The following is a 2,493-nucleotide window of genomic DNA, read 5'->3' as shown; positions in this document are numbered from 1 at the left end:
GTCGTCGTCGCCGAGAGGGCCAAGCACCTCACCTACGGCCGCCGTCGATGCCTTCGCCGTCCTCCTCGAGCTCCCCGCAGACGACCACGCGTATGGCCGCCGTCGATGGCTTCGCCGGCCTCCTCGAGCTTCCCGCAGACGACCACGCGTACGGCCTGCGCCGCTGCCGGAGCGCGCGCCTCCCGCCGCCGCGGCCGAGGACGGCCTTTGCTGCGGCCACCGAAAGGTGAGGGTGGACCCGGTGGTGCGGGGCGAAGGTGAGTGGCAGAAGCGATGGGTGGCGGGGTGGACACGGTGGGTGGTCATTGTCGCGCCGGGGAGGGTCAGTGAACGGCGGCGGAGGACAGGACAGGCTCGCCGGCGAGAGGGGAGTAAGGGAGGCACAGAGGAGGGAATGGTCAGGGAGGAGGAGGAAAAAGTGTGGAAGATACACTGACATGTGGCCCCCACATGTCAGTTAACGGTCCAACAGACGGTCAAATAGACGGATCGTTTAGGTGCGGGCCGGACCTGTCATAAACATGTTTAAATTTTAAGCAACGGTCATTTGGGGTTTTTTGAAACAGCCGACCGCCCATTTGATAGTTATCTGAGAAAAATTAAAAACCGGTAGTTTTTTGGAACCCTAGCCTGTAAAGTAGTAGTTTTATGCTATTTACTCCAGATAACTGCATGCGAGCATTTGCGATTGTGCTGTGTAAAAGAAAAAACAACCAATACAGTAAAAAGTTATTAGAATTAGGATCCTTCAAAATTCGTTTGGAAATCCTTTGAATTTGAATGAAAGAGGCCTAACTGAGACATGGAAAGAGGCCTAAACTGACCAAGTGTCGATCTGATTTTAACAGCTACAGGTTCAGTGTGGTGAGCCCTGACGCCTCCTGCCCGTCCCTCTCCGAGCACTGCGGCGGCCATGGCCGCCTCCGCTTCCGAGGTCGGGCCGATGATGGCGAAGGTGGCTCTGGAGTGCGGCGGCGACATCTCGGCGTCCCAGGAGGACATCCTCGCCAACTCCCCCTTCCTCGGCGCCGCCAACGCCCCCTCCGCCTCTCAGGCGCGGGGGGACGAGGAGGAGGAGGAGGAGGTCTTCGCCACCCCTCCCGAGCTCCCCCAGCAAGAGCCCATCACCATGTGCAGCCTCCCCTTCACCCCCAGCCCCTCCCAGCCCCACTCGCCCTCGCCGCCTCCCTCCGACGACGACGCCGCCAGACCTCGCCGGAAGCCTAGGGTTTGCACCAGGAAGGTCAGGGGCTCCAAGACCAAGATCAGCACCCCGGCCCCGAGCCCAACCCCAACCCCGAGTCCCAAGCAACAGCCAGAGCAACCACCCCGTGCCGTCGTCGATCCTCTCTACAGGGCGATGCTCATGATCCCCACCGCCACCGCCGCCGCCGCCGCCACCACCAGCAAGCAGGATCCCTTGGAGGACTTCCTCGCGCTCGCCCGCCAGCGCGGCATCTTCTAGCCACCCACCCATATCCATTACCGCCAGGTACAGAACAATGCAGCACTGGTAATTTCTTTTGTCCTGAATTGCACATTTCTGATGCCCACAAATCTCACCTCATGACATTTCAGTGCAGTGCAGTGCAGGGGTGCATTCTCCTCCGTTTGGTGTCACTGGGCCGCCTTGGAACTTGATGCCGTCTGTCATTCGGTGATGCTATCAAATGGACAGAACCCGGTAGCGCCTTTTCGGTGATTTAGGTAGATAGCCATGAGAATTTTGCCGATGGTAGTAGTTATCACTTAGCGAATTTCAGTCATGTTGTCAGCATTTCTTATGCTTCGCTGTTTTGGTGTTCAGTGCCATGGCCAAGCACCAGGAGACAGTCATGCCTACGAAGACACATATGTAGATAGATACTAGGTTACAGCAATTCGAAACTTCCTATCTCTCCTCCCTTCGCCATTTTGCCATTCCAGTGCTTGTGAAGTGTGCTGGTTCTCTACTCGCAGTTCCGCACCTAAAAATATGAGCCTGTTTCAGCTTTCAATGAATGGTGACTGCTACTTTTGTGCAAATAATTAGGCCACGCATTTGTGGTGTTTGTCTTGCTGCATGATGCACTGAATTGCTAACATACTTCCCATCGAGCATCAACCATGACCTGATTCAAATTGCTGTACAATTGTACATACTTCACATGTATTCACAATCTTTTTGTCCACCGTGTAAAGCTGTTCATGGTTTAAAAGGAGAAATATGTACATTATTTATGGTGTTCAACTTGGTCTTTGGTTCTGCCAATATCAAGAGAACCACATTCACGGTCAAAAGAGGGGGGAAAGGCCCAAGCGGACTAACTACCTCACTGTGCGGAATACACTAACCACCAAGTGATGCCCTTTTGATTGCTGAATGGCTAGTTGCCTTTAGTTATTTTTCACCTATTTTACTTAATTCGTTTGATAGATCTTCCGGACCATTAGTGCTAGGTTGATCGATGGTGAAATTTATAACACTCAAACAAATTAACCTTTGCATACTTA

The 2,493-nt window shown here is 53.8% G+C and overlaps 1 protein-coding gene across 3 annotated transcripts; it reads left to right on the top strand.

The window, feature by feature from the left end:
* The first annotated feature begins 826 nt into the window (after positions 1-826).
* On the top strand, positions 827-2,063 carry LOC109785296 (uncharacterized). 3 transcript variants are annotated; one of them, XR_005755248.3, is made up of 3 exons: positions 828-1,492; positions 1,579-1,707; positions 1,808-2,063. XR_005755248.3 is itself a non-coding variant. In XM_020343889.4 (2 exons), the coding sequence occupies exon 1, from the start codon at positions 914-916 to the stop codon at positions 1,463-1,465; it is 552 nt and encodes a 183-aa protein (XP_020199478.1). In that variant the 5' UTR covers positions 827-913; the 3' UTR covers positions 1,466-1,492; positions 1,584-2,063. The 3 variants fall into 3 exon arrangements, 2 of the variants coding, with proteins under 2 accessions (XP_020199478.1, XP_020199477.1); XM_020343889.4 differs by having other exon boundaries at positions 827-1,492; positions 1,584-2,063; XM_020343888.4 differs by having other exon boundaries at positions 1,579-2,063.
* The last annotated feature ends 430 nt before the right edge of the window (positions 2,064-2,493 follow it).

The sequence above is a fragment of the Aegilops tauschii genome, chromosome 4, assembly GCF_002575655.3.
Source record: "Aegilops tauschii subsp. strangulata cultivar AL8/78 chromosome 4, Aet v6.0, whole genome shotgun sequence".
Classification (NCBI taxonomy): Eukaryota; Viridiplantae; Streptophyta; class Magnoliopsida; order Poales; family Poaceae; genus Aegilops; species Aegilops tauschii.
This window is presented reverse-complemented; position numbering and strand designations above follow the sequence as displayed.